General features: G+C 39.7%; 1 protein-coding gene across 3 annotated transcripts; it reads right to left on the minus strand.

The window, feature by feature from the left end:
* Window positions 1-4,239: 4,239 nt before the first annotated feature.
* On the minus strand, window positions 4,240-11,457 carry TEX30 (testis expressed 30). Of its 3 annotated transcripts, none has more exons than XM_081214758.1 (6): window positions 11,347-11,457; window positions 7,770-7,843; window positions 7,053-7,283; window positions 6,218-6,269; window positions 5,502-5,707; window positions 4,240-4,666 (listed from the first exon to the last, which is right to left on the minus strand). In XM_081214758.1, exons 2-6 carry the CDS (start codon window positions 7,782-7,784, stop codon window positions 4,493-4,495), a joined length of 678 nt encoding a protein of 225 aa, XP_081070884.1. In that variant the 5' UTR covers window positions 7,785-7,843; window positions 11,347-11,457; the 3' UTR covers window positions 4,240-4,492. The 3 variants fall into 3 exon arrangements, with proteins under 3 accessions (XP_081070884.1, XP_081070885.1, XP_081070886.1); XM_081214759.1 differs by having other exon boundaries at window positions 7,770-7,857; XM_081214760.1 differs by lacking the exon at window positions 7,770-7,843.
* Between the last annotated feature and the right edge of the window lie 4,789 nt (window positions 11,458-16,246).

The following is a 16,246-nucleotide window of genomic DNA, read 5'->3' on the forward strand; positions in this document are numbered from 1 at the left end:
TTTTTAAGAAATAAAATTACTTTGACATTTTTATGTTATATGTGAAATAGACTGATGTCTTCATTCCAAAGTCCTCGATTCTGGATGCCCCCAAACACAGAAAGGTGGTAGGCCCATCTCATAACCACGTGCAATGCTCTGCCAGAAAAAAAATGTCCAGTGGTGCCCAGTGCCTTGTCAAGTGCAGCAGTGATTGCTCTGGGTCTAAGAAGAGTGAGGTACATGTCATAATGGGTATTTAACTGAGCTCACATCAACTTGATGTTTTAGCAAAACAGAACACCTCATTTTATATTTCTTTTTGTTAGAGGGGTCTCTCAGCCGTGTTCCTCTTCGACAATCTACTGTGATGCTGAAAACCCAAGTTAGAATTTGGTAGATTTTGGAATGGTCTCCTGGTGAATTTCCTCTTCACCCTGTTTCTGTTGATTCCAAGGAGCAGCTACTTGTGATGCTTGCTGATGTCAGAATTAGGGTGGGGCAGAACCAGATCTAAGCACTGCTCGCCTTCCCTCAAAGTCTAGAGAGTAGTTTAGTCACAAGTATACAAAAAAGTCTGGACTATTAATGAAAATATTAATACTACCTTGGATTTAGAGCACTTTCCCTTTGAAGACGTAATGAATTAATTCTTCCTCTGTCTTCACTTATTCAAGGTCGGTTGAGGAAAGAAGTATAATTCTTTACACCAGAGTTAACTGTTCAGGCCTCTTCTGTCACATAACTTTAACTGAGTGCAAGAAAGATTTATTGAGCTCTTACTTCCCTTGAGAATTAGAAATAATGAGATCAATGACGCATCCTAGGAGTTTACACTCTCCCAGTCTACTGGACCATAGCCGACAGGTATTTATTATCTTAATTTAGTTATCTGTGATCATGGGGTTTGTCTTTGCAAAGTATAGCTCTCCGGAATGCATGGTAGGCATTCCTTAGTTCTAGAAGAAACTTCAACAATTCCTCTGGCTTTTCTAGGGTAAGGTCCACCCTCCTCTCTGACTCCCCATCCATATACACGATCAGGGTGATTTTATTTCTGCTGGGGTTTTCTATAATATTTAATGCAGCTGGCAAAATACTCAATTTCTCTTGCCTTGATGGCAGACGTTCTCTAATTCATTTAATGTTAACTATCTTAAAGGGGGTTGAGCGTTTTAACATTAAGGAACTCTCTAGTTCCTTAGATCTTTTAGGGCTTGATGACACTGAATCCCTAATTAGTATACCACGAATACCTCTTATAAGAACTGAAAAGGAGCTTCTGTGTACCACTCCCGCTGATGCTTAAGTCTGCAGAGAGGTAAAGAAGAGTATCCCCATCCCCTCCAGGGCTTTGTCATTTTTGTTATTTAAGTACTTGACAACTAATAAAAGTACAATTACCTATTTTTCAGCATAGACACTCTGTCCTTTGCACTAGAAACTTCTTCTTATGTCAATCTCAAGTGAGCAGCAAAAAAAAGTAAATGCTATGTTTATTTTTAAAAGTCACGAAGACAATAAAAAATAACAGCAGAGAAATCCCATTACTAACAGTAATATAGATACAGAAAGAACACACCCAGAAAAAATCTCTATTTAAGTTTAAAAAAATATATCTACCAATGCCACACTCTTTGAACTATTTGGACATTGTGAACCAGGTTTTTGTTCTTTACATGTAAAGAGGAAGTCCCAGTAATAAGTGTATAAAATAGCAATATAAAACCAAGGATATTAATGTCTTAGTTCAATACAAGGATTTATTGAATAATGAATGACTAAGGCACTGAGCAAGTAACACCAAGTGCTTTATGGATACAAAGATGAGTAAAACCATTCCCTGACCCGAAGCAGTATGTAATTAGTTGTATAGAGCAAATATGTCAATAATCTCTGAAAAGGCAGAGTGTGAATAGCAACAGAGAAGATATTATGTGGCTTTGAAGGAGAGATGGTTGGGGTAATTCAAGAAAAGCTGTGAAGTGGGAAAGAGAATTTAAGGGCCTTGAAGGATGAGTATGATTTGGTAACAGACAAAGACTAACAAAGAAAAAAGTTTCAGGAAGAGAAGACAAAGACTTGTTCATAAACTTTGTGTATCCAGGTTAGCTGGAGTACTGTGTACAGGTTCAGAGTATGGGGGAGAGAAAATAAGGTTAAAATGTTGATAAGGCCTATCGTGGAGAGCCTTGAACTAAGGTCTTTAATCTTAATAGTCACCCTTGGAGATCCTCCAACAGTTTTTGAGTTAGAGGTATCAAATGGTTTATTGAACCAAGGAGAAAATAAAATAGGAAAATGAATTAGGCTACTATAATTCATTTTACAGTATGGGGGTAGAATCAGACTTTGATACTGAAAACACAGGATTTGGCAACTAAAAGGAAGCAAATGGATTCAGAAGTGGTGTAGAAAAGCTAATGGTGAAGGAGAAAGTATTTAAAGATAATCCCAAAGCTGGTTTGTCAAGGACTAGCTTCCTCAACCTAGGCATTACTGGCATTTTGGACCGGCTGCATCTTCGTAATGGCTGGTTGTCCTGTACACTGCAGGTATTAGCATATGACTTTCTCCTACCTATGAGAGGCCAGTAGCAGCCCCACCCCAGCCGTGACAACCAAAAATGTCTCCAGACCTTGTCAAATGTCCGCTAGAGAACAAAATCACTCCCAGTTGAGAACTACTGATTTAGGTGAATGGTTGTGCCATTAATCAGGGCCTACCAGAGCCGGCGCCAGGATAGCTCTTTGCCCATAATCTCAAACTTGAAGGAGCTGCACCCTTTCCCTGCAAGATGTGTCAATTCTGTGCAGAAGAGCAGATGGGACCTTTTCACAAATTTTTATTTTGGCCTTACACGTATCACTCATATCTTTCTCTCGCAGTTGTATGTTCCCCACCCATGCCTAGGTACACAGTTCTCAAATGACAAGTTACTTCATCAATCAAGAACAGTAGTTTCTCATAGATGACGCAGGGTAAAATCAACTTTAAATGACCTTCTACGACATCCCTATATTTATAGTAGTATCTTTGGTCATCCATATTATGCCTATAGTTTAATTTGAAAACTTGAATATTATAATTACATGGCAGGTTAGTAACCTTTTAAATCGATTTCTTCATTGTACTTTTATATTATAGTCTGCTTTATAGTAAGTTTTCCTTTGTATCTTCCTTTTTAGTTTCACTTCTGGTTTACAGTATTAATATTTTCCAATTGATTTACACTTTAGACCATTATTATATTTGTCAGCTCTGGTTAAATATTTTTTATAATATTTTGATCACTCTTGTTTTAAAAGTTAAGAATTATATACTATTTAAGTTAGGGCCTTGTTCAAGAAATTCAGTCAAAAAGTGAATAACTATTGTACACTGAGTGACATGGAAATTTCGATTTTGTAGTTGTACGTGATTTCATTCTATAATACACACAATTTAGATACTGTTATCTAGGTTTTCGTTCTTTATGCACTATTTAGAAAAGTTAACAAGTAATTAAAATCCATTAACCTCACCAGGGCAGGAGGAGTGAGGGATCTCAAAAATCTGCAAGCTTCCCAGGCCACCCTGGCTGTCTGAAGGGCCTAACTTTAGGGCAGTAGAGAAACCAGGGAAGGGCGTTAATTTCCTACTATAGAAAACCACTGCTCACTACAAACTTTATATATATATATCATCAGCCTCATCACATTTTCGTGTTCTTTATAGGAAATATAGAACCTATGTTTTTAATATATAACTCAATACCATTCAAGTCTAGTCCAAGTGATACCCGCACTTCTCAAGGCAAAATTAAGTGCCCTAACTCTGCCTAGATACAGCACAGAGGTTAGTCCCACTATTTACTCCTTATTTCATTCTTCCCTTAATCAGAGAGCTTTAGACATCAAGTTCCCCCACTACACCAAACTCCAAGTGTTTACTCATCACTGCAAACCTAATGAGGCTTTGCCTATAACAGACCTTCAGTAAACATTTAATGAATGAAAGTTGTTACTTTATTCTAAAAACAATGTTCAGAGTCCCCATATTTGAAAATGTATCTTCATCTATCCCTTGAGATTTATTAAAAGATTAGGTTAATAGATGTATACATTCTATAAAACTGACTAAATTTACTAAAGTTGGTTTCCTTTCATAAAGATGACACTGCTCTGCAAAATTAAGAGTACGTTCTCAGTTGCGCAGCAATAAGACAAAAGTTCTGTTGTAACAAATTCAATGTTTAATTTTTCAAAACTTAACTATATTAAAGAAAATAAATTATATTTAGACCACCTTCAATATTTGTACATCAACTTTATACAACTATAACAGTGCTTTCAAAAGACACTTTGTAAAGGGCATTAATTTCACAATTAAAATGTGTTTAAAAAATGGGGGAACATTAATAAAGAACATTAAATTAGTCTGAAATATATCCCATAATGCTTAGAGGTATGTTGTTCTTTAACAAATTAACTGTATTTGTATTCAAAATAACATAGCTTGTAACTACAGACAATTATTTCTTGTCCATTTCAGTGATTTCCTGGATCCAAAACAAAATCTGTGTATTTATTTCTTTGAAAACATCATTTGTTGACCGTCCTTTCACTGCCATGCAATGACTTGCTTTCTCAATCCAGTGGATTTTATTAGGAGCTTGCATTTTCTGTGCCACTTTCTCCAACAAGTTCTAAAGGGAAAAAAGAAGATGATACTAGACTAATGTTCTACTGGTGTTCAGTAAAGATTTCCTCTCTCCCACCGCACCTATACTGGCATCCATTCACTAAATATTAAAACCTAGTCTACAGCTAACTTTTGAGGCAATGGAACATGCAAGAAGTGGCAGTCCATGTTTTTCAGATACAGCAACACAACAGAACAGATTCAGCATTCATTACTGATGCTAAAAAATCATTAAGTAAACTAGAGCCAAAAAAAATCTCTTAAAAAATGTTTTCCCCAAGGAAATTATTTATATGCTCTGGGAAATACACTAAAACTTAGTAATATGTACAAGTTACTTTTTTTTCAAGAGTCAATTTTATAACAAATTGAAGAGATCTGCTTAAATGTTGAAATGATAAACCAAACGTAGTCTAGTAATCCGAAATTCACAAGATTCAGATATTAATCCTTCATTTTCTACGTGAGAGTTAATCCATTTACCAACACTCTTTACAGGGGGATGAATATTGTCAGTATGCTTATATTTTTAGGTTCTCCAAAGCAACAGGGTTAACTAAGGAAAAAAACTAGCATTAGTAAAATCAGCATCTTGTAAAAAATTATTTATTTATTTATTTATTTTTGGCCACAGCACGTGGGATCTTAGTTCCCCAACCAGGGATCAAACCCGCACCCCCTGCATTGGAAGCGCAGAGTCTTAACCACTGGACCACCGGGGAAGTCCCTAAAATCAGCATCTTTTTAAAGAGACTGAATGTTGCAGGTAATATCTTGTTCCCAAGATGTTTCTTTCATTCTTTCTCTCTCATTCACACAAATATCAAGTTATAATTCACCTTTTCACACATTTCATCTGCTGAGCCTGACACAAACAGTACAGGATCTTTTATACGAAAGAGATCTTCATCTCTAAGTTTATGCTGCTGCTTTGGACGGTGCAGTGGATAGGAAATACAAATGAGACCTCGAACAAAACCATCAGCATCATCTGGCTCAATATGACACATTACAGAAGCAGCTGCTCTTGAGCCCATTGAACGACCTAAAACCAATTAAAATTAAGTTCAGTTTGAAATATAAACATTCACATAAAGTAGTGGTGATGATAATGTGGCAAATCAGATTTCATTCACTGTTCATCCATCATATTGCTGATAACTACAACAGGTGCCAATTAAAAAGCTGCAGTACCCATAGACTTGTGAAGAGCTAAAAACTGATCTTAAGTCAAATCTTAAAAAAAAAAAAAAAGAATTATTTTCTAAAAGAATACTTGAAGTGGTGAAGACAATCCTTGTGAAGGAATCATTTGAGAGGGGGTGATTCAGGGATATAAATAAAAGGAGACCTCTTCAGGTTATAACACATATATATGAGGTTTAAATTAGATGTAAATATTAAAGTATCTTGGTGTAACACCAGGAAGTGACTTACCGAAACAAAACAAAAAATCCTTAAGTCTCTTCCTGTCATTAATTTTAATTCTCGATTACCTATTCCTATATTAATGAATAGATTTTAGAAAAAGTATTCACAAGTATTGAAAACTTACCTCCAAGGAAAACACCTGCAAGTTTGTATTCTCCTGAGGTCTTTAGGTAATTCTAGAAAAATAATCGACCAAAAAATTATCAATTCTTCTCCCATGAAATATTCCACTGGAAAACCAACATATATTTTCTCATCATTACTGAAATGTATGAAAATTTTTGCAAAAACAATCAAGAAATTTCAAGGGATTCTTCTTGGAAGAGGTAATCAATTCTTTGCTCTGTGGTCATGCCTTCACTGTCAAATCATAAACTGGGTAATACAGGCAAATAAGTGAAAAAAAAAAACACTGTCTAAAACAAATTCAAGTACTAAAATATTTTTAAAGAACAAATCGTGGAGGGGAAAAAAAGCCAGTAAAAGCTTCCAACTAATACAAAATGTGATAATACTAACATCTAATTTAAAGCTCTGAAAAACTCAGTAAGCTTTAAGTAATCTGGATTAAAAGAAATTTCAGATTTGTTTTATCCAGGGGTTTTATAGTTTCTAATACAGAAATCATATATTATTTGTACATTCATAGTATACAAGGCAAAATACCTAGAACTATATATCCTAAATTTCAATATGGAAATTACATCATAAGTAGATTCTTTGGCAATATCAGGGAGAAACATTTATGATGTAAGCACTCATCCCCATGGAAACTAACTGATGGCAAAAAAGAGAAATCTGACCATTACACAGTCTTCACACACTGCTGAGTTTCTAAGAATACTCATTAAAGGATTTTTAAATTAAACCAAATGTCTGCTAATAAAATTTGTCTTAAATTTATTATGAATTTTAAAAACAGAATTCTGTTATAAGTAAATATAAAGAAATTTTCTTACCAAAACTGATTTATATGCCTTAATTCTATGTACAATATTAAGGCCTTTACAGGTAAATCTCAGGCTAAAAAAACCATGAGATGCAAGATGGGATGCCAGTGACATCAAATGAGGAAGATTCATATCTCCTGATGCTCCATGTGTAAGAATTATTCCATATGTTAAGCTCTTGTTAGGTACCAAACAAACAGCATCTAGTAATTTATTTCCAAAAGGTATTTTTAATTTAACCTGGAATTCAAGAGAATAAATGGATCAAAAATTACTTCCTTGCCTATTCAGACAAATGAATAACTATATATGTTTGTTCTGCAAGACCCATGATTCAAGTCACAGCCTCCAAATAAAAAGCAATGATATTAATAATAACTAATATTTAAGAAATACTTATTGTGTCAGGTACTATTATAACTGCTTTATATGTATTAAATCATTTAACATTCCTAAGAATTCCGAGGCAAGTACTGTTACTATCTCCATTTTATAGCTGAGAAAACTGAGGCACAGTAGCTTACATAATGTGCCCAAGGTTATATATCCAATTAGCTAGGATCCAGACTCAGGCAGTCTGCTCCAAAGTCCTCATTCTTAACCACTAATGCTATGATGTCTCTCACAGTACAAGATGAAAATAAGAAAATTACTCTGGAGCCATATGACTACAAAAAAAAAAAAAAGGAACCTTGAAGATGCAGAATGTATGAAAATATGTATTACCTCTGTATGACTCATTTTCACTGTTGAATAACAAACTTAAAGTGCATTACATCTGAGAAGCAAAGGACATCTCCCTGAAAAGAAGATTCTGTTGTGAAAGGTGGGTTGGCAGACACAAGAACTATGAATGAACACACTCAGTAGCTAAAGTAAACATTTAGAACTACTTCTCTAAGAACTGATGTCTTTACAAGCACATTATTTATTTTCATTCCTATGGTCACTCAGAGTTGGTTATAGGACCAGGTGTGGGGCTGGCAGATGTTATTTAAGATAAAGCCAATGTGATATCTTCACATGGATGCCTTAAGAAGATTCATATCAAAGTAGGATGCTGTATCTTGGTAATGCTGTAAAAAAAAAAATATATATATATATATATATATATATATATGTATTTTTTCCCTAAGCATCTTTATTCTCAACCATCTTCAACTTAATTTCACAGCATCTTTCTATTAACCCATTTCCTTTGTCTTTATCATTCCCAGCTCTTCCTCCGACCCTGCAATGGAAGTACACATCCACACCCTTTGTCCTGAGACTCTGCAGAGCCTCCCAGTAGGCAGAGTGTAAATCTCCACCCTATTGCCTTTGGGCTTGGCTATGTGACTTGCTTTAATCAACAGAATAGATTTCAATGTGCCACTTCTGAGCTGAGGCATGGCAAATTTCCAGAAGTGCTCTTGAACTCTTGCCTTCAGCCCTGAGAAAAACATGCTTCATGTATTTTTGCTTTTTTTAGCCTGGGTGCCAGAATGAAGACACATGGAGCAGACCAGAACCCAAAACTAAAGTCTGGAGTCCAGCCTAGTCCAACCAACATCTAAACCACTGAAGAACCATGAAGTGTCTACCTGAAGAACCAAGAGCATGAAATGCTGGGAGCCAGAGATTTCGAGGCTGTTATGCAGCATTCCTTCCTATAGTAAGAGATCTTTTATTGTTCAGGATATCATCAACATTAGAATCTCCATTATTCATCTTTTTTCCCATTAACATTTACTAATTCATTCACTGAATAGATAATAACATGGTCCAAAGTTAAAAAGTTACAAAAATATACAGTGGAAAGTCTCTCCCTCATTTCACTTTTGCCTTACCATCCAGATCCCCTCTTCAAAGGCAACCAATATTCTGCTTTCAGATATTTTATATATATACCTACAGACACACACATCTTTTTCTTTCTATAAACTGGTGACCTACTTTTCTGAAGCCCCCACCAATATGTATCTTGGTGATTACTCATTTCCTTATACAACGAGCTCCTTTCATTGTTTTTTATGGCTATAGAATATTTCAAGGAAGGGTTGTACATAATCTATTTTCCCAACCATCTATTAATGAAAATGAGATTGTTTCCAATCTTTTGCTAAAACCATATTGCAATGAGTGGCACTGTACTTAACATTATTTTCACGTGTGTAGACATATCTGTAAGAAAAATTCCTGTGTCAAAGGGTGTATTCACTTACAATTATTTTTTAAGAAATACGTTTCATTTTTGAATAGGTAATATACACACATGGTACACAATTTTAAAACAGTTAACAGTAGTTAAGTCTCCTCCCATTTTTCCCCCGGCCACAATGTTCCTTTCCCTTCCCAGAAGCAACCACTGTGACTAACTTACTGTGTATATCTTTCCCTTTGTGTGTGTGTGTGTGTGTGTGCGTGCACGTGCGTGTGTGTGCGCATGTAGAATTCTCATATTTGAGCCTGAAGGGTTATCAGACTGGCTGCAGAAAGTTCTGGGGTTTAAACGGGGGGATGATGGACTTCAATCTTCATTGTCCCTGTTTTCATAAAGGGAGCCTCGTAACTGTGCCTGGGGTCCCCTGGTTCAAAGATCCTGCTTTGGGGCTTCCCTGGTGGCGCAGTGGTTGAGAGTCTGCCTGCTAATGCAGGGACATGGGTTCGGGCCCTGGTCTGGGAGGATCCCACACGCGGAGCAACTAAGCCCGTGAGCCACAACTACTGAGCCTGCGCATCTGGAGCTTGTGCTCCACAACAAGAGAGGCTGCCATAGTGAGAGGCCCGCGCACCGCGATGAAGACTGGCCCCCACTCGCCGCAACTAGAGAAAGCCCTCGCACAGAAACAAAGACCCAACACAGCAAAAATAAATAAATTAATTAATAAACTCCTACCCACAACAACAACAACAAAAAAAATGCTTAAAAAAAAAAAAGATCCTGCTTTATGTTCTCAAGAGACCAGCCTCCAGTCTTCTAATGGGAGAGAAGCAGAATCCAACGATGTGACACGGGGAGAGAGCGCTAGCGGTCTACCTACTTCTCCGGCGCGCTTCACCGAGGTACAGCCCTCCACATCCATCCCCAGCGCCATTCCTTTCGCTGCCACCACCTGCACATTTCGAAGACTCTGTTTCTGATGTAGAACTGTTCCCCCAGAACTCTCTGCTGCTGGTTTAGAATTAAGCTGATCTGCTAAGGCTTGGGCTTTCTGGAGCCCAGTATCTTATTGCTGTTGTTTCCTGTCACATTTTCTTCATCCTTGTGGGTGTGCGTCCTTTTGAAAATCCCTCTGCTGTTCTTATAGTGAGATTTCAGGAGGGAGGAAAATGAGGTCCACACGTATGCAACCCACCCTCTTAACCTAGAGGGCTCTGCTATCGGTCTGCCGGCCGTGGGCGTTTGGGCTTTTTGCGCTACCGCTGCCCCCTTTCTGGAAAACGCCCCTCCCTTCCAGACTTCACAGGGCACGCACAGTCTGTCCTCCCGCAACGGTGCGCGCGAGCTGGGCTACTCGGGAAACAGCGAAACGGCTGCAGGATGTAACCCCAACCTGGCCTAGACCGTCCAGGCTGTGAGCATGCCGGGCTCTGGGGAGGGGTCAGACGGGGCAGCGTCTCAGCTACAAAGGCGGCCGACGCCACCAACCAACCTCGGGGAGGCTGCGAAGGTTCATCGCATGGAGTCGCGTGCCCACGTCGCGAGCGTTTTCACGCCCACGAGGCGACGGCGATCACATCTGATGCCGGGGGTCAGATGCCACCCCTCCTGTAACCGTCCACGGGAAAAACGCCTGCGCCTCATCCACCGGGTCAAAGCGGGACGCTGGAAATCGCGGGGCTAGACGCCAGCCTTGAGAGTTCAAGTCCTCCGGGGGCTGGGGGGGGGGGTCGATAACCTGACCGCGTCAACAACGAGCGGTCCGAGAGCCGACACTCCCGGAGCTCGGGACGCAAAGGCGCCCGACGACCGTCCGATTCCGCCCACCGGCGCCGGGGCCCCGGCGACCCTCCCCGCTCGGAGGCCGTCGGTGCCCGGCTCGCGAAACCCAGGCTGGAGCCGCTCGGCTCTCCCCGGCCGCACCGTCCCCTCACGCCGCCTCCCGACCGGCCGGCCGGCCGGCCGGAGCCCCAGCGGCCGCGGCCCGCGGGACTGAACCCACGCCTCACGCCTCACGGAGCCGCCCAACAGCCCCTGAGGGGTGACGGCCGCGAGCCCGAGACGCCTCAGGCGGGGCCGCGGGAAGCCCCCGGGGCCCTCGGAAGCCGTCCGCTATCTGTCGGCCCCAACCGCCGCCGCCGCCGCCGCCGCCGCACTTACCGGGGACGGGAAAGTGGCCGGGAGCACCTAACCGCCCACACTCTCTTCAGGGAGCGAACTTCCACACTCGAACTCGAAGGGACCGCCTCGCCGCACCCGCCAGTGCGTCCCGCTACGGCGCACGCGCCCGCAGGCCCCACCCCCCCCACACGGGCGCGCGAGCCGGCGCGCGGGGCACGCTGGGAGCGGGAGTTTTCCCGCCGCTACCGGCGGGGACGCGGCGGCGGTGGCGTCCACTCTCCGACGCGGGGGGCGCTGACGTGCCGCCACCTGTCGCTGCCTCAGCCCCGACTGCGTCCACTCAGGACCCTTCCCCTTCCCAGCCACTCCATTCCAGCAGTTTCACGGGCCAAAAAACGCGAGGTCAGCTCTGATTGTTCTCTTTTTCACACACCCCGCAGTCAATCCAGCGACCCCGCTTGACTGGCAAATAGTACAGAATCCAACCACTTCTCACGCTAACACCAGACCCGCCCGAGCCCCACCACCGTCTTTGCCCGGATTATTGAAAGAGTCGGCCAAAGGGCCTCTCGTTCCCACGCCCGCCCGCCACCTTTCCGCTACTTATCGACGCAGTGGGCAGCTGGACCCCGTTGAAAGGTGCACCTTCATCCCAACGCTTTTTGCAAAGGCTTTCCGTCTCGCCCGTAATCAGAGCTAAAGGCCTTGCAGAGACCAAGGTTTCATAGGATCGGTCGCTTCCCCTCTTACCCGTTTCCTACTCATCTCGTTTCCCGGCTCCTTCAGCTCTAGACGCCCGGACCTCTTCACTCCCCTCACACCCAAACCTACCAGGCGAGGCCTTACGACAGGGCTTCTGTCCTGGTCTTCCCTCCTCTCGCAGAGATCTAGTGGCTACCGTTGCAACTCCTTGGGGTCTTCGCTCAACTTGCCATTTTCTCAGTGAGGCCTTTTCTAAGCGGCCTTTCCTTCCACCAAAGACCTTCCACATATCATCCTTCCACCCCGGTCACCGAACAGGCTGTGAATTTGTCTCCTTCCCGGACCGAAGGCAGGGGTCTTTATTGTTGTTATTTCGTCTTGAATCTCCCGCGTATGGAAGAATTCCTGGCAAATCAGTAAGTCTCGGATGAATGAATCTTCCCCAAGCCCAGGGCAGTTAGGAACCACCCTCTTTTCTGTCGCAGCACAAGTAAGGAGACACAATGCAGAAAACCACTGATGGTCATTTATCTCAAGCGTTTTCGCGCATTACAGAGGCTTAATGAACGTTTCTCTACGTGTCTCCTAATTTTCTAGCTCAGATTTTAAAAAACGGCTTTATCTGCGTGCCATAAAAGCCACTCACTTTAAGAGTGCCTTTCAGTGGTTTTTGGTAAATTTATAACCATTGGCAGCTATCACCATAATCTAAGAACATTTACATCACCCCCAAAAGAATACTGTGCTCATTGCCTTCTACCCTTAAACCCAGACTACCACTAACCTCCTTTCTGTCTGTAGATTTTCCTTTTCTGGGCATTTCCTACAATATGTGGTCTTTTTATGGCTAGCTTCTTTCACTCAGAATCATGTTTTCAAGATTCATCCATACTGTAGCATGTAATAGTACTTTATTCCCTCTTATAACTCATTTCTTTTTATTGCTGAATAGTATTCAGTTTTATGGGTAAACCACATTTTGTTTATCCATTTGCCAGTCGATGGGTATTTGGATTCTTTCCACTATTTGACTATTATGAATAACACTGTTATAACACTCAGGGAGAGAGAAGGCAGTGTGAGGACAGACGCAGTGAGAGATTTGAAGACACTAAGCTGCTGGCTGGGAAGATGCAGGAAGGGGCCACAAGACGAGAAATGTAAGAAATGCGCTCCTAGAAGCCAGAAAAGGCATCCTGCCCTCAGCCTCAGGAGGGACCCAGCCCCATGAACACCTTGACATTATCCCAGAAACACTGAGTTCAGACTCTAAAATCCAGAACTATAAGAGAATAAATTTGTGTTGTTTTAAACCACTAAATTTGTGGTACTTTGTCACAGCAGCAATAGGAGAGTAATACAAAACATTATTTGCGGACACCAAAACTTCAATTTCAGATGAGTTTCTCATGTCATCATCATCATCATCATTATTATTATTCTTTTGATTTTTTTCAACCATTTAAAAATGTTAAAATCATTCTTAGCTTTCAGGCTGTACAAAAACAAGGGGTGGGCCAGATTTAGTCAAATATTAGCACAATTAATCCATCCATGGATTAAAAGAATAATACGTAATTAGATGTTTAGAGTTTTTATAATGGAGTTTTTACAATGTTTCAAAATTAGAGCACTATTAATGTAATTCATTATGAATTTAACAAAAACAAATCAAAATAAAACTCGAACATTTAAATAGATGCCTAAAAAGCATTTAATAAGATTTTAATGCTCTTCTTTTTAATAAGTTAGTAATTGGAAATTTCGTATTTTAATAGCAGTTGTTTATCATAAACCATAACAAACATTTTGCTTAACAGTGAAAAATCAGTAGCATCTTTGGTCATCCAGTCTAAAGTATTCACCACCACCCAGCCCACTTTCTCTCTGTAATAACTGGTTTTATTTATCAGTCCTTAATTGTCCTGCTTATTTATTTATTTTTACTGCTTTATTTCATTCTTCTTTCAGAAGAGATAGTGACTGTTCCCTGTTGTATGCCCAGAACCTAATACAATGCCTGGCACATATTAGGTGCTTAATAAATACTTGTTGAATAAAATCCATTTGTGATGGTTACTTTTATGTGTGAACTTGTTTGGGCCATGGGGCCCAGTTATGTGGCCAGATATTACTCTGGATTTTCTGTGTGCTGTGGGATGAGATTAACACTGAAATCAGTGGACTCTGAGTCAAGCAGGTTGCCCTCCACAATGTGTTGAAGGACTGGAGAGAACAAAGGACTGACGTCCCCAGTGTGAGAGGGAATTCTGCCAGCAGACAGCCTTCCGCTTTCAACTGCAACATAGTTCTTTCCTAGGATTCCAGCCTGACGGCCTTCAGACTTGAACTGCAGATTGTGGAGTTGCCAGCCTTCATAATCAGGCGTGAGCCAGTCCTTAAATCTCTCTGTATACACACAACCTAATGGTTGTTTCTCTGGAGGACCCTGACGAATGCACCACTGAAGTCTGAAACAAGGTAAGAATGTTTGTTATCACCACAATTATTCAGCATTGTGCTAGAAGTCCCACTCAATGCGATAAGGCTGGAAAATAAGTAAAATTATAAATATGGTAAAGAAGATACACTGTCATTATTTTCAGATATGATTCTTTGAGAAAATCAAGTGAAGTTTATTAGATCTGATAAAATAGTGCAGTATGTAGCTGGGTACAGGACAGAAAAATCTACAGTTTTCTCAAACACATTAAATAACTAGCTAGAAAAATATAATTTTTTTAAAAAGCCTAAGCAAAATAGAAACAATTGTAGAAACTACCCAAGAAAAAACATAATGTAAAAACATTCAAGATCTTATATGAAAAAACATAAAATTTTACTTAAGAGCCACCCCCCTCCCCAAAAAAGACCTGAATAAATGGAAATATTCACCACTTTCCTGATAGGAAAACACAATAGACATTTTAGTTTCATCAACTATTCAAATTAATGAAATTTCACTTGGAATTTTTACAGTGATTTTAAAGTTCAACTAGAAGAATAGACACAAAAAAATTTGAGAACAATCTTTAGAAGAACAGTAAGAAGGGATCTTTACTGATATCAAAAGATCCTAAAAATTTACAGGATCATATTTTAAAATAATTTGGAAAATGTTTTTTATATTTCAAGGTGAGAAGGTCTTTCTATATAAGATGCAAAGCCAAGAAATTATAAAGTAACAATGGACAGATCTGACCACATAAAAATTAAGAACATCTATATTTATATAGGCATTGTGAGCAAAGTCAAAGGACAAAAAAGACTGGGAGACATTTGCAGCAAACATAATAGAAAGCGTTGATGTCCATAATATATAAAGAGTTGAAAAAAGTCAGTAAGAAAAAATTTTAAAAATTGAAAATTTGACAAGGCCGAAAAGTCAAAGACAAGGGAAAAAAAGATAGTCAATTTCATAAATAACCAGGGAAATATTTTTAAAAACAATTTTTGTATTCAAATTGACAAAAATGAAAAAGATGAATAATACCTAGTGTTGCTGACTATATAGAAAAATGGGATTTTAAAACCCTAGTAATGGGAGAATAGTTTGTATAGTCTCTCTCTGTTTTGCTTTATCTATAAACATTTAAGTTACCCATTGCTTCAGTAATTCACTCTGAGAAATTTATCCCATCGTACTACCAGCAGGCGGCCTTCTCTTTAGGAGAGCTGAAAATTAGAAACAATCCTTCCTACCTAGTAGAAAGGATGAAGAAGATAAATTATTGTGATCTGGGTCCTTGATGGACCTAACCTCCAAGTTTATGGATCCAAAAAATGTCTGAATATCTACTTTTTAACAGGTGTTCTACTGAGAAGAAGATAGGGATTGGAAGAAGTTGATTTTTTGTTATTATGAGCATGTATTACTTGGGAAATTTTATTAAAAATAAAATTTCATTTTGAAATAATTATATATTCATGGGAAGTTAAAAAAGTATCAAAACCAGGAGCTTGACATTATACAATTCACAGAGCTTATTCAGATTTCAACAACTATATATGCATTCAGGTGCACATGTGTGTATGTGTGTGTGTAGCTCTATGTAGCTTTATCATATGTGTATATTTATGTAACCAGCTCTCTAATGAAGATATAGGACTGATCTGTAATCACAAGCAACCCTTACACCACACCTTTACAGCCACATCCTCTCTTCATATCCAAAATATTCTTCTTAAGAAAAATGTAAGATTATGGAAAGAGAGCCATGATTTATTGCTGAGTGAA

The sequence above is a fragment of the Mesoplodon bidens genome (assembly GCF_964165515.1).
Source record: "Mesoplodon bidens genome assembly, chromosome: 17".
Classification (NCBI taxonomy): Eukaryota; Metazoa; Chordata; class Mammalia; order Artiodactyla; family Ziphiidae; genus Mesoplodon; species Mesoplodon bidens.

What these genes read in the sequence shown, in the direction of transcription:
- TEX30 (XM_081214758.1), bottom strand. An exon ending in AGGCATATAAATCAGTTTTG is followed by an intron (nt 6,270 to 7,052) that starts GTAAGAAAATTT and finishes TTATTTTTCTAG; the next exon opens with AATTACCTAAAGACCTCAGG. An exon ending in CAGATGAAATGTGTGAAAAG is followed by an intron (nt 4,667 to 5,501) that starts GTGAATTATAAC and finishes TTTTCCCTTTAG; the next exon opens with AACTTGTTGGAGAAAGTGGC.